This window comes from Histomonas meleagridis (assembly GCF_020186115.1).
Source record: "Histomonas meleagridis strain 2922-C6/04-10x chromosome Unknown contig_111, whole genome shotgun sequence".
Lineage (NCBI taxonomy): Eukaryota > Parabasalia > Tritrichomonadida > Dientamoebidae > Histomonas > Histomonas meleagridis.
Window position 1 is genome coordinate 23,866 of NW_027150756.1, and position 13,943 is coordinate 37,808.

Genomic DNA, 13,943 nt, shown 5'->3' on the forward strand with positions numbered 1-13,943 from the left:
TCGATTTTTTGATATTTTTGAGTAATACAACAACATTAGTGAATATTTTTTTTTTTTTTTTTTGAACAAAATTGATTTTAAAACATTCTTTTTGATTTTAAAACATTATTTCTGAGGTATATTTAAAACTGACATTATTAACGTCTTATTTGAATGTCAAAAAGTGACACAAAAATAGATTACAAACGAACTAAATTGACAAAAGAAAGTTAATTTAAATTATTAATTTAAGATACAACTACTTTATAACATTGTTGTAACAATGAATTCAATCAAATTTACAATTTTTTCTCAACTAATCATTTCAAATGAAAAAAATTTGAAATAATTTAAGGATTAAAACAAAAATTAATAACGACAACCTTAAATAACTAACACATAGATAAAATTTAACAACAATATTAATGCAAAAATCAACATTTAAAATGAATGATTTTTATGTACTAAAATAATAATAATTTTCACAAAAGGAATTAAGATACACATAAACAATCAAGTAATAAATAATAATATAAAAAAAAAAAAAAAAATTAAAGTTTATTGATTTCAAGGCATTCCAATCTTTTTTTAGGTACCCCCATAGCAGACCGAACTATCCAACATCTAAAATTATTAACAATAAAATTATAATTTAGTGCCAAAATGATTACGAATATAATGTAAAACGATTTAAAAAAAATCAAAATTCATGAAATGAATAAAAATTAATTTTTGAATTTTTTAAGATATTTTTATTAAAAGATTAAATATTTTTAAACATTAGGAATAAATTAAAACTTTTTTTACTTAAAGTATAAAAAAATTTTCACTTTTTTATGAATAAATTCAGATATTTCAAAATTTTAAAAAATCAAAATTTTGAATATAAAGATAATAAATATGAATTAAATTTAATTTAATAATGTATTAAATTTTAAAAAATTTTAAGAATTCAAAATTTTTTTTTAATAAATTAAAATATTGTGGCGACCGTTAAGGATTTTTAAATAATTTAATAAAAAAAATTATTAATTTAAAATATTTTGTAATTTTAATTAAATAATTAATTAAATATTAAAACAATAAAATTAAATTTATTGATTAAATTATCAAATATTATTTAATTATAAAGTTATTTTAATTTTTGTTCTTAACGGTCGCCATGCAGGAATTTTAAAAAATTGATTATAATTTTTTATATATAATTAATTCATTAATAATATTAATAAATTATAATCATAATTTTTAATATTTTTTTATAAAATATTTATATACTATATTTTAATAAAATCATTCTATTTGATAGTTTTCTATTAAAATTATGAAAAAATTGAAAAATGTTAAAAATCAATAATTTTAATAAAAATATTTTAAAAATATTTTAAATTTAAATGTTTTATTAATAAATCTATAATTTTTATATTAAAAAATTCTATTTTTAAAACTTTAAAAAAATTTTTTTCATTTATTTTTAAAAATATATATAAGAAATGTAGATTTTTTCAGACTTAAAATACCTCTTAAAATTTTCACTTATTAAAAAAATTTTTATTTCATAATTTAAAATCAATTAATTTAATAATAAATATTATTAATTAAATGCTCTAATATATTAATAACTATATTATTAATTAAAATATTAATTATAAAAAAAATTTTTTTAATAAAAAAAAAACTTTGAAAAATTTCAACATTAAAATGAATTTATTAGATTATATAAATAATATTAAGTAAAATTAAGTTTAAAATAATTTAAGAATATTTTTTAAATAATTATATAAAATAAAAATTATTCAATTTAATTAATTTTAAAATTTTTTAAATTTAAGATCAATCTTTTTTAAATTGAATAAATTTTAAATTTTTTGATAATATAATAAAATTTAAAAATATTATTAAATAAATTTATTAAATAAATTTAAATATTTTAATTATAAAATGAAATTAATTTAATTTTAAAATAATTTTCTATTCTATACTTTACATTTTTTCTGATGTTTATCATAAAATTGACAATCATTAACGTATTCCTTAACGTATCATTCGGACGTTAAAAAGTGACAAAAGAAGAAATAATTTTTAACAATATTACCTAATAAAATCAATAATTAAAACTAAATTTTAACTTAAAAATGATATAATTAAGTTTAAACAAGTTATAATTTAACAAATATTAGTTCAAAACTAAAATTTATAAAACTTTACATTTCCAAATTTTGAACAACAAACAAACAAATAAAATCAATCATTATATTAACAAATACAAGGTTAATTATTAAAGAATTCAATCTTTAAATACTAATTTTATATTAAATAATAACTAAATCTAGACAATTTCATGAATAAATGAAATTGAAAAAAATTTTTACTAAACCAATTTAAATATACAAGAAGTAGATTCATAATAACAATTTTCTACAAAATCATTGACTAAATTTTCGATGATCAATATCTCAATTTTAACTATAAGAAACATCATAATTTTATTTAACCAACGTTAATAATTATTAAAATGACTTAGCTTTTTTATAAACAACCTAATTCCAATATTAAATTCAAAAATGTATGAATTTAAAAAAAAAAAAAAAAATTGAAATATAATCAACCAAATAGTTATTTAACACTATTAATTGATATTTTAATCAAAATTATCAATTTTTTTTCACAATTTCTTTTTTCTAAAGATGGAATAAACGTTTTTTTTATAATATGCCGATCAAAAGTGACACATTTTTTTTTGATTATTTTTTTGAAAAATAACCATAAAATAACAATTTTAAAGCTTCAATTCGAAGATATAATGAAGCCAACATGTTATAAATATCATAACTTCAAGTTAATTTAAGAATATTTTCACTCAAAGAAATCAAAGAAAAAAATATTTGGAATTACAAAAGAAATTAAAGTCAATACAAAGAAACAATCAATACATAGATAATATTTATATCAATAAAATCAGGAAATTCAACTTAACAAAAAATTGAATATTCATTAAAAACTAAAAATCCAAAAAATTAAACATAAAATCCACAATATTAAGATGTTACAAACATTATTAAATCATTTTAAACCAAATATTACCAAATTTTTTAAGATGTAAATATTTTGAAAATTTAAAGTAAAACTAAGTTATTAACCATTAAAATCATGATCTATTAACAAAAATACAAAGATTATAAATTAAAATTCTAAGATAATTACCAAAACTGACAAATTGAATAAATCTCATTTGTAATTTAATCTTAAAAAAAAAAAAAAAATTTGGATAATTTAATCCAATATTACAAGGTTAATTATTTTTAGTAGGATATTTTAAGTAATTTTTGAAGATCTTTGAAATTAGTTGAATAAATTAAAATTATTGATTTCTACGTCAAAATTTTGTGTTTTTAAGCAGTAGTTAAAAAAAATCTAAACGTATATTAATCAAATCGACCGTTAATATATTAATCATGTTTTAAATCTAATCATAAAAGAATATTTGATTAATTTTATCTAAATAAAAAATACTTACAATTTGATATTAATGATGATTTTATGGTTAATTTTAATTTTTTAAATTAATTATTAATAATTAGAAAATCTCAATCAAAATCAAAAATTAAGCAAAATGATCACTAAAACATGAGAAGTATTTTTAAATCTAAGTTTAAAAATGCAATTTCAAAAAATTCGAAAATTTTATAATTTTTTTACTGTTTAGTACCCCAATAATGTAAAAAAATTAGACTTTTTAAATAGTTTATTTTGTATTTCAGACCAAATAACAATTGAATTTAGGCAAAAATTGACAAAAATTTAGATAATTTTAAAATTAAATTTTTAATCATTCATACTTTTCGTAAAGCATTCAAAATAATCAATATTAAAAGTGACAAATAATTTGATATATTATCTGGTCAGATAAACTTACTAAAAATTAACGTTTTTTAATTCTAAATGACCGTTAATGAAATATTTTTTATTAATTAAAGAACAATATTTTAAAATGTTTTTCATCAAATATTATCTAAATAAAAAATACTAAAAATTTGATTTTAAACATGATTTTATGATTAATTTTAAAAATTAGAATTAATTATTAATAATTAGAAAATCTCAATAAAAATTGAAAACTAAGTAAAATGATCATAAAAATATGTCAATGCCATTAGCTACTGAGTTTAAAAATGCAATTTTTGAATTTTTGGAAATTTTGATGATTTTTGCAGTGCAGGAACACAGCAAAATTCGAAATTTGATTTTAAGCATGATTTTATGATTAATTTTGAATTTTTGAATTAATTATTAATAATTAGAAAATCTCGATTAAAATCAAAAATTAAGCAAAATAATCATAAGAACATATGAATGCCATTAGGTATTAAGTTTAAAAATGCAATTTTAGAAATTTTGAAAATTTTGATGATTTTTGCTGTGTTCCTGCACAGCAAAATTCGAAATTGTTTTTTAAATAGTTTATTTTTTACATTCATTAAATAAATACCGATGGGATTTTCACTGATTTACAAAAAGTACGATATGATTTTAAACAGACATATTATGTGAAATATTATCTAGTCGAACAAACCTAAACAAAATAATTTGTTAATGGGTGACCGTTAATTTTTGATTTTTTAGATGAAATAGGAAGAAATAGAAAATTAAGGGAAATTAGGATATTAGAGCATAAATACCGAACATTCTAAGTTTAAAAATGCGAATAAAGGAAGGCAGAAACAATAAAGGAAAAATTAGTGTCAGATTCCACTTTTTCAATGGTTTATCGAAAAGTGACATTGAAATGTGATGTGAAAAATTACTCGGTCGAACAGACTTAGTCAAATAATTTCTACGCAAAATGATCGTTAACTTCTATTTTAAATGACCGTTAACTTTAAGTTTAAGTGACCGTTAATTTTATGTTTAAGTGACCGTTAATTTACATTTTAAATGACCGTTAATTTCTTATTAGATGACCGTTAATTTCTTCTTGATTGACCGTTAATTTTCATTTTAAGTGACCGTTAATTTCTTCTTAATTGACCGTTAATTTTGATTTCTAATTGACCGTTAATTTTTCCTTTGAAATGACCGTTAAATAAGAAATATTTATTTAATTAAAAAAGAATATTTCAAAATGATATTTGATGAAAATCATCTTAATAAAAATTGTTCAAAATCATATTTTATAGATGAATTTATGATTAATTTTAAAAATTAGAATTAAATATTAATAATTAGAAAATCTCAATAAAAATCAAAAATTAAGCAAAATGATCATTAAAACATGAGAAGTACTACTGATATTAAGTTTAAAAAATAGATTTTTGAAATTTTGAAATTTTTGATGATTTTTGCTGTGCAGCACCCCATTAATGTAAAAAACAAGACTTTTTAAATAGTTTATTATGTATTTCAGACCAAATAACAATTGAATTCTGTCAAAATTGATGAAAAATTGGAAATTTTTATGAAAATTCTTCAAATTTCTTTTGACTAGTTTACAAAAAGTGTCAGGAGACATGTGATGTGAAATATTATCTGGTCGAATAAAAAAACATAAAATATTTTTTTTATAAAGAATATTTTAAAATGATTTTTGATGAAAATCATCTTAATAAAAAATACTTAAAATCATGAATTCAAGATAAATTTATGATTAATTTTAAAAATTAGAATTAATTATTAATAATTAGAATATTTCAAAAAAAAATGAAAATTAAGCAAAATGATCATAAGAAAGCATGAATGTCATTAGTTAATAAGTTTAAAAATGCAATTTAAAAAATTTTGAAATTTTTGATGATTTTTTCTTTGCAGCACCCCATTAATGTAAAAAATTAGACTTTTTAAATAGTTTATTTTGTATTTCAGACCAAATAACAATTGAATTCTGTCAAAATTGATGAAAAAATAATATTAAGAATAATTCATTATAATAATAAAGTATACAAAATATTTTGAATTTTTATTTGGTCGGACAAAAATAAGTAAAAAAATTGAAAAAAATTTTTTTTAAATTACATTATAATAACCATACAACTTAGGCTGACCCTCAGTGAATCGTGACTAAATGCCACTCTTACACTTACAGGACCTTAGTTGACAAAATGTCTTCTACATTTGGTCATTAAAACTAAAGAGATTTTTATTTAAAAATATATTAATTTTATCTCATAATTTTAAAATAGTTTTAAAGTATCAATTTTTAGAAGAGTTTCTGGCTTAAGAGGCCTTCAGCCATTATCTCGGATGGCGTAGCTTTGGAACATTTAGTTTCCTAAAATTCCTTAACCAGAGACCATAATCAACAGAAAAAAACTGTACTAAATCAAACTACTAACATGATACTTAATATAAATATCCAGTAGGATAAAACAAACCTGGCTCACGACGGTCTAAACCCAGCTCACGATCCCTAATACGGGTGAACAATCCAACCCTTAGTGACTTATACATCACTAGGATAGGAAGAGCCGACATCGAAGAATCAAAAAAGCTGCGTTGATTTGATCTCTTAGCAGCCACAAGCCAGTTGTCCCGGAGGTAACTTGTCTGTCACCCCAAGTCTTGCATACCTAAGACTAATTAGGGATCGTTAGGCCTTACTTTCATAACTGATTCTAGTACAAAAAGACACCCCGTAACTTAAGCTTTTGGCCTTATCCTCAACGTAAGCTTTCTTTCCTTAATGAGCTTAGCGTAGGACACCTTCTGCTGCTTTTTCGAAGGTGTGCCGCCCCAGCCAAACTTTCTATCTAATTCTATCCTTTTAATTAAAAAGTAAGTATAATTCCAGAAAGGGTAGTGGTTTCTCATAATCCATTTATTAAATGTCCCACCTAGTCTGCACCCCCTAACGGAACTATACAAAACTAGGACCAAAGTGAAGCTCTACAGGGTCTTCTTTCCCCGCTGGATAATTTGTGCCCGTTCCCACAACTGTTGGTTCGCTAAGTAATAATTTGGGACAGTGAGAACCTCATAGCTCCGTTCATGCAGGTCACTAATTAAGTGACGAGGTATTTTCGCTACTTTGATAAGAGTCATAGTTACCCCAGCTATTTACCGGCGCTTAATTGAATTTTTCCAAGTTAACAAACACAGCACTGAGCAGGATTCATATTATGTTTAATACTTTTATTAGTAATTACATAATACTAAGTTTTTATTAAACAGTTGGGGCTCTCCTTGTAACTATCGGTTCTGATTTCCATCAGAGCCAAGCTTTATCCCGAAGTTACAGCTCTAATTGGCCGAATTCCCTAAATTATTATAACTTAATGGCCAGAAGCTACTTACCTTGAAGACCTGATGCGGTTATCGGTACGAGTAAAAAATTTTTCTATTTTAAAATTATCTTTTCAAGGATTAATTAAATAGCCGTAACTTAAAACGAATTTTAAGTTTTACTAAATTATTTCAACTATTCTCCAATTGATTTGATTCTTAGGAAATAATTAAAGTTATATAGGAAAGAAATCCCTATTATTTACAGTATTTAATTAATATTGATAATTTTTTAAATTTGTGTTACCACTATTTATTAAAAAAAATTTTTAGTTATGAAATATCATTCATATTCCCTTTCTTTCTTTATTGAAATTAGGTTCGACTAACTCTGGGTCTATTTAAGTTGCCCAGAAACCCTACTCCTCATCAGCCCCCAGGATTTTAACCTGGATAATCGCTACTTCAATTAGGATTTGTAATAAATAACTTTTAATTTAAATTTACATTTAAAAATTCTTAAAGTTATTCACATCCCCCTACTAAATAATTATTTAAAAATTATTTGTATAGTATCAGTAATTACTATATGCGCCATTCATTTTCGAGGCCAGAGTATTCGGCGGGGGAGTTTTAACACACTCATTAACGGATACCTGCTTTTAGGGGCACCGACCCGCTGTCTAAATACATGGACTCTCTTAATGGTTTCATTAATAGTAAATTTAGGCACTTTATCTATACGTTAGGTTCATCCCTTTTCGCCATAACCGCTTACCGGTAAGAGCCCACTTGTAATATATATTCTTTAATGATTAATTTCTATTAGAAAAATTATTCATTTTAAGAAGGTTCGAAGTTTGGAAATAAGTTGCAGAACCGGAGTTCCACTACACCTCTACCCATTTCTCTACTCTCCTTAACTATTAATAAATATTACAGCTATCCTTAGGGGAAAATTCGGAGGAAACCAGCTATTAGGAGGTTCGATGAGTCTTTCGCACCTATACCCATATCAAGCAAATGATTTGCACATCAATAACGCGGACGATCTTCCATCAGAGTTTCCCCTGACTTCAATCTGTACAGGCATAGTTCACCTCCATTCGGGTTTTGACAATAATACTCTATAGCCATCTCCAAAAAAAAGAGCAGTTAATTTCTTTTCGCATTTAAATTTTAATAATTAAATACTCGTATTATAGTCAAACTCCTAATCCGTGTTTCAAGACGGGTGTATTAATGAAATACCTTACCCTAAACAAGTTCAGGCGCTATTAACTCTCCGTTCAGGAGTTCTTTTCATCTTTCGTTCACACTACTTGTATACTATCGGTCTCTTTACGATATTTAGCTTTTGAGATAGGATGTACTACCTATTTTAAGATAGCATTCTCAAGCTATCCGACTCTTTTATTTAAACCTATGCTTAATTAAAATAATTGTAACGAGGCTTAAACTCTTTATAGCCATGTATTTAATCAATAGTTTAATATTTTAATTAATAAGTTTAATAAATTACATTAATCTTCATAAAAAGATTTTAAATTATCGAGCTTTACTCTCTTCGGTCGCACTTACTAAGAGTATCCTAGTTAGTTTATTTTCCTCCGCTTATTGAGATGCTTCAGTTCAGCGGGTTTTCCTATATAATTTAGAACAATAAAAAAAGCTTAAAATTATTTCTCATTTTTTATTTAAAATGATTAATTAATTATTATTTGTTACTAAATTATATATGTATTTATTAATAAATTAATAAATACGCAATATGCATTCAAAGATCGAACTTATCACAAATTGAGCTAATCTAGTCGCTTATCACATTATGCAATGTTCTTCTTCGTGTAAAGAGCCAAGACATCCGTTGTTTAAGGTTTAATTAATGATTGAAAATTAATTTTGTATTTAATTTTTTTATTTTTAAAATTATTGTTTAAATTTTATTTACTAAACTGATCCAACGGCAGGTTCACCTACCGTTACCTTGTTACGACTTCTCCTTCCTCTAGATAACGTGATTTAATCACCTTCTTTTTTTATTAAAAAAAATCCAATGATTTCACCGAGTCATCCAATCGGTAGGAGCGACGGGCGGTGTGTACAAAGGGCAGGGACGTATTCAACGTGCGTTGTTGACACACTTTTACAAGGGATTCCTGGTTCATGATAATGATTACAATCATCAATCCCAACTACGTTAAAAATTATAAGAGTAGCTTTTCATTTTATTTAAAAAATGATCTTTTCAAATTAGCTTTAAATTATTCTTATTGTTTTTAACATTGTAGCGCGCGTGCAGCCCAGAGCATCTAAAGGACATCACGGACCTGTTATTGCTATCCTCTTCCTCCTGCTTAGACGCAGGGAGTCCCAATTAGAAATTATATTAATATTTAAAATATTATTAATTATTTAATTGGTAATAATCTCGCTCGTTATCTGAATCAACGCTAGACAGGTCAACCCACGCACCACCAACGGCCATGCACCACCAAAAATTATATCCTGAAAGAACTTCATCCTGATCAGTCATTAAAAATATCTGGTTCTGGTAAGTTTCCCCCGTGTTGATTCAAATTAAGCCACAAGCTCCACCCCTGGTGTGCCCTTCCGTCAATTCCTTCAAGTTTCAGCCTTGCGGTCGTAGTTCCCCCAGAGCCCATGAACTATTGATTTCTCTAATGGTCCTACTTCTAAAATAAAAAATAAGCCCTCGTCGGCATAGTTTAAGGTAGGAACTACCCGGGTCTCTGATCGGTTGGATACTCCTACTCTCGCCCTTGATCGATAGAATTCCACTTGATAGATGCTTTCGCCTTAGTTTCTCTCTCATGGGTCAAAACATTTCGCCGTTCGCCATGAAATAGATCTATCCCCGATGAATCTCTTTGATCTTATTTAACTTTACTGAAAGTTAAATAAAAATTTCATACTGCGCAAAATCATTCAAGTATATTTATCCTTACTTTAAGCGTCCTGATTTGTTCACAGTGAACGTAATTCATTAAATTACTTAATATTAATTCAGACTACGAGCGTTTTAACTGCAACAATATGGGAGCAAACTTGCAGAGCTGGAATTACCGCAGCTGCTGGCACCAGACTGGCCCTCTGCTAGGTTCCAATATAATGGAAAATTATATTCCTATATAATTTTATTATTAAAAATAAAAAATTATAACTGGTCATTACCACCTCCGAGAATTTCGAGTGGGTAAGTTTCGCGCCTGCTGCTACCCGTGGATATAGTCGCTATCTCTCAGGCGCCTTCTCCGGCAGTACGACGGTAACCGCCCGTTACCCGTAATAGCTTAATTAGGAAAAGATCCTAAGTACTGGCCTGATAGGTCACTCATTCGATTGGATTTCCTTAATAAAAAAGGTAAAATTTATCATTGTATTTAATTTGCAAGTAAGTTTTAAAAACATGTATTAGCACAAGAATTACTTCTGCTATCCATTTATGATTTCTTTAAAAAATCTTTTCCAAGTAGATAATAAGTGTGTTAATGAGCTGTTCGCAGTTTAGTTACCTGAACTTACACTTGCATGGCTTAATCTATGACCATAGTGTGCTTCCTTGGCAGGATCAACCAAGTATAAATAATCAAAAATTGATAATTTAATAAATTTTTTTTTTAATTTGTTACCACTGATTATAAATAAAAATAATTTTAATAAATTCTTTATTAATTAATATTATTTTTATTAACCTAAATTACTTTTAAAATTATAAAGCTTCTTTTATTATTTTTATAGAAAAAAAATAAAGAATAATTAATATAGAGTTTCTCCTATTTAATTTTTTATTTAATTATTTTAAGTTTATTTTTTTCCTGAATTTTTTTACTTGTTATCCTCATAAGGGGCAAAACGACTTCATTTTCATAGGTAAAAATTTTAATAGACAAGAGCACTAATTTTTGCTTGAAATATAAACCTGTCAATTAAGTTTTTGGAAACTTTATTTTTGTAAAGTATTGAAAATTTTTATTGCCTGTATTTCGATATTCATTGTTTTTTTTTCAAATTCCGTTTACTTTTCTTAACACATTTCTTGAAATTGACGCTTTTTCTTTACACTGATAGATGAAATTCGTTTTTTTAAAAATTTGTATGGTTAACAAAACCGTTAATTCAACCGAAATTTTGAATGATTATTAGTTTAGATGAGCAAACCAGTCAAGGAGGGGTGGCTTAGCAAACAAGGAGGCCTAATCAAAACATGGAAAAAGCGGTGGTTCTACTTATCAGGTTCAACTCTCCATTACAGCGAAAAGCAAGGGAAGAAAGAACAAGGATATATTGATTTAAAACCTGCATCAACTGTCGAATTAGCGCCTGAATCCCGAAAACAACCAGCATTTAAGATAGTCGTTCCAGGTTCAAGGACATTTTTGCTTCTTGCGCCAAATAAAGCTGAATGTCAAGCATGGGTAGATGTATGCGAGAAAGCAAGAATAGCTGCACAGCCTGCTAATAAAGAACCTGAGAAAGAATCATCTTCTAAATCACCAGCAGCAGCCAAAGTCCAAGAAAGAGTTTGTTTAGATGATTTTGATTTAATTCGTGTTCTTGGAAGAGGTACCTATGGTAAGGTTCAACTAGTTAGATTCAAACGCGACCACGAACTCTATGCAATGAAGACAATGTCGAAACGACTTCTTGAAGAAACCGAACAAATTGAACAAACAATCACAGAAAGAAACGTTCTACTCAAAACAAAGCATCCATTCTTAGTATCAGCGCACTACACCTTCCAAACGCCACAAAAGATTTTCATGGTTTTAGATTATGTTCCAGGCGGTGAATTATTCGGAAGACTTAAAGACGAAGGTAGATTTAGCGAGAAGAGGACAATACTATACGCAGCCGAAATCCTTTTAGGACTTGGTGCACTTCACAAACTTGGATTTATTTATCGAGATTTGAAACCCGAAAATATTCTCGTAGATGCCAAAGGACATTTAAAGATCACTGACTTCGGTCTTGTCAAGACTCATATGACTGCACAAACCACAACTACAACGTTCTGTGGAACACCCGAATATATTGCGCCAGAAATGCTCCAACAACAACCATACACAAGATCAGTCGACTGGTGGAGCTTCGGAATTCTTGTTTTTGAGATGTTAACAGGTCTTCCACCATTTTATGATGAAAATACGAATAAGATGTATCGAATGATTTTGACCGAACCAGTTGTTTTCCCGTCGTATATATCACAGGACGCTAAGGATTTCATCTCTAAGCTGTTAGATCGTAACCCATCGACAAGATTGGGAGCTGGTGAAGAAGATGCAGAAGAAATTCAAAGACATCCTTTCTTCTCTTCCTTAAATTTCGACGATGTCCTTAATAAGAGGTATACTCCTGAATGGATTCCTGTAATGAAGAATGAAACTGATACTCATAATTTTGATGAAGAATTTACGGCCGAAGAAGCAGCCGTTTCTTTTGAAGATGATAGTCTTTTAGACCAAAGCACCCAAGATGAGTTTGTAGGATTCACATGCACACAAGATAGTACTTTAGATAATCTCTAAATAATAAACAAATAATGGATATCTGGTCGGAGAAATGGCATTTTCATTTCCTTTTAAATTTCGTGGCAATAAATAATTCTGAAGAATTAATTTTTACTTTTCAATGAGAGATTTTTGTGTAGATTAACTTTTTCATAAATATACCTTTGAAAGTTTATCCATTAGATGGAAACTATAACTATCGAGATAAAGACGCGTGATAGTTCAATATGTTCATTGACAGTTTCGGGACAAGCAATGACTTTGGAATTAAAGGAAATTCTTGCAAAGAAAATTAAAATTCCTGAAGATCATATAAACTTGATATTCAACGGAAAAATTTTAACAGATGAAATTAGCTTGGGGCATTACGGGATAAAGGATGGTTCAATAATTTACGTTGTTGTATCTCAACCAAAGAAAAAAAGAGTTAAACCTTCTGAATTATACGAAAGCCTTTGCCGTAGTTTATACAAACTATTGTTTTCTTTTAACCCAAAGAATGATGAACTCCTTGATGAAATTATAGAGTTACTCGACAAACCTATGCTACAAGCATATTCAAGAATCAACCCTGAGTCTCAAATGCTAATGAAGGAAGCATTGCTGATTGTGTCAAATTTCAAAGAAATAGGGTTCTCTTGTATTGTAAATACAATTGCACAATTAAATGATTTCACAATTTCTAAACTTGAACAGACAGCAGAAGGAATAGAAACACTCAAAGACTTATTCGGTGTTGACAGTGTTCAAGAAGAATTTGATTTTATTGTTCTTCCAACAAACATTGATTATGAACCTTCAATATCTGAAGAACCTTTACCAAACCCTTGGAAAACTCAGAAATGGGTACAATGCAATGAAAACTCAGCAGATAATAATGACCCATCACACTCAAAAAGAATTCATCGAAGAAAAATTATCAGCACATTAAAAGCAAAATACGCTAGGTAAGTTTTACCGATGAACTTGAGCCAGGAAATGTATTTAAAAAATTGTTTAATGTTTAATATTTCTTTATTTTGAGAAAAAGATTTTTAAAATTTTCGAAATAAAAATTAAACGGCTTTACACGCTTCATGTCACTTTTCACACAAAATCAAGTGGCAGGTTAAAATAAACCGTCTGATTTATCACAATTTTTATTGTGCACAAACCAAAAAGCTCAAATATAGAATGATTCGTTTTTATGTAATATGATTCATATTTTCATCATATCAAAAT

General features: G+C 26.6%; 2 protein-coding genes across 2 annotated transcripts; both read left to right on the forward strand.

Annotated features, from left to right (window-relative positions):
• Window positions 1–11,363: 11,363 nt before the first annotated feature.
• Window positions 11,364–12,740, forward strand: GO595_000760 (AGC family protein kinase; the record flags this gene model as incomplete). The annotated part of the gene is made up of 1 exon (XM_067921092.1): window positions 11,364–12,740. One exon carries the CDS (start codon window positions 11,364–11,366, stop codon window positions 12,738–12,740), a length of 1,377 nt encoding a protein of 458 aa, XP_067779016.1.
• A 165-nt stretch (window positions 12,741–12,905) lies between these two features.
• On the forward strand, window positions 12,906–13,673 carry GO595_000761 (Ubiquitin family protein; the record flags this gene model as incomplete). Its single annotated transcript, XM_067921103.1, has 1 exon — window positions 12,906–13,673. One exon carries the CDS (start codon window positions 12,906–12,908, stop codon window positions 13,671–13,673), a length of 768 nt encoding a protein of 255 aa, XP_067779017.1.
• Between the last annotated feature and the right edge of the window lie 270 nt (window positions 13,674–13,943).